General features: G+C 38.3%; 1 protein-coding gene across 1 annotated transcript in view; it reads right to left on the reverse strand.

Annotated features, from left to right (window-relative positions):
- cd109 (CD109 molecule) overlaps nucleotides 1-1,174 on the reverse strand; it is a 127,806-nt gene that overhangs the window by 108,278 nt on the left and 18,354 nt on the right. The window contains exon 16 of the mRNA XM_013910748.1: nucleotides 628-840. Within this exon, the coding sequence (XP_013766202.1) occupies nucleotides 628-840 (213 nt within the window). The remainder of the gene's footprint in view (nucleotides 1-627; nucleotides 841-1,174) is intronic.

The following is a 1,174-nucleotide window of genomic DNA, read 5'->3' on the forward strand; positions in this document are numbered from 1 at the left end:
ACAATTTTAGGGCTGAAAAATGTATTTAAACTCTGTTAAAAACTGCAAAAACCAACATATGCAAATGTAAACTTATTCCAAGATTGACAATCTAAATCATAATAACAATAATCTGCAGTAATTTAATATTTATGAGGAAGAGGAACAAAAACCAATCACTGGTACCCTGGATGCTTAGTCTGTTTTTTGATAACTTACTGGAAGAACCCTTTAAAAAAGGAAAGAAATTGGTAAATTTTAAAAGAGCATATCACCACGATATGGGTAAAGTGGTGATTGTTCCACTGTCTTTTTCATCTTCTAAATTTCAGTCAAAAAGGCACCTCCATAGTTTTGTAAGTTCAGGATAGTACTTTCTTATGATAATACACTACGCTCTATCCAGGTACTTCCCTCACCTGATGAAAAGCAGTGTGAAATAAATCATTTCCTGCTAAGTCCTACATGTGACAAAGGACATCTGTGGAATATTTCCAAACTTTCCAAAGTTTGTGTGTGAAAACAACTTCAGTAAACCTTATTTTTAGGAATCATTGTCTTCTGTTTTGTTGTTTACCATGAATCAGCCTGCAATCTCAGGTGATCTGAATCTGTTACTCAAGGTTTCTCCCTGGTGTGTTTACATACCGACAGCCATAACTGAAGCTCTCTCGCTGCCCTCCACAACATCTGGTGGGAAGGTAAACGTAACGTTTCTAGACAGGCTCATCCCTGCTGGTAAAAGCTCAAGCAGCAGGGAGGTGGAAAATGACTGTTCAAGACCTTCGGCCTGCAGGATGAATGGACATGCAAAAGATGAAGGCAAACAAAAATGGTGAGTAAGAAATGGGAAACGCAGAGCTGTGAAACCAGGTCAACATTTCTTTAGTTACAGTGGAGTAGATGGCGAGGATTGGTAACGTTAGCAGAGTTCCCTGCCTGTTTGTGCTTTAGATGGCTGACAGGCACTTTACAAACAGGATATACACGTTCAACTTCCACTGTCACAATTTCACAAGTTATTTTGTTATCTGTTAAAACCTGGAAAATGCTCCTTCTCAGTAAAAGCTAATAGAGAGATTTGCTGCCCCTCAGGCCTAGAGACCAATCAGTAACCCCATAACAAGATCTAGTCAGACTAAAGACTAACAATGTAGTAGTCTTATAACAGGCTTGATTATAACAGAAGTTCATA

The sequence above is a fragment of the Pundamilia nyererei genome, unplaced genomic scaffold (assembly GCF_000239375.1).
Source record: "Pundamilia nyererei isolate P.nyererei 1_Seehausen unplaced genomic scaffold, PunNye1.0 scaffold00048, whole genome shotgun sequence".
NCBI classification, from domain to species: Eukaryota; Metazoa; Chordata; class Actinopteri; order Cichliformes; family Cichlidae; genus Pundamilia; species Pundamilia nyererei.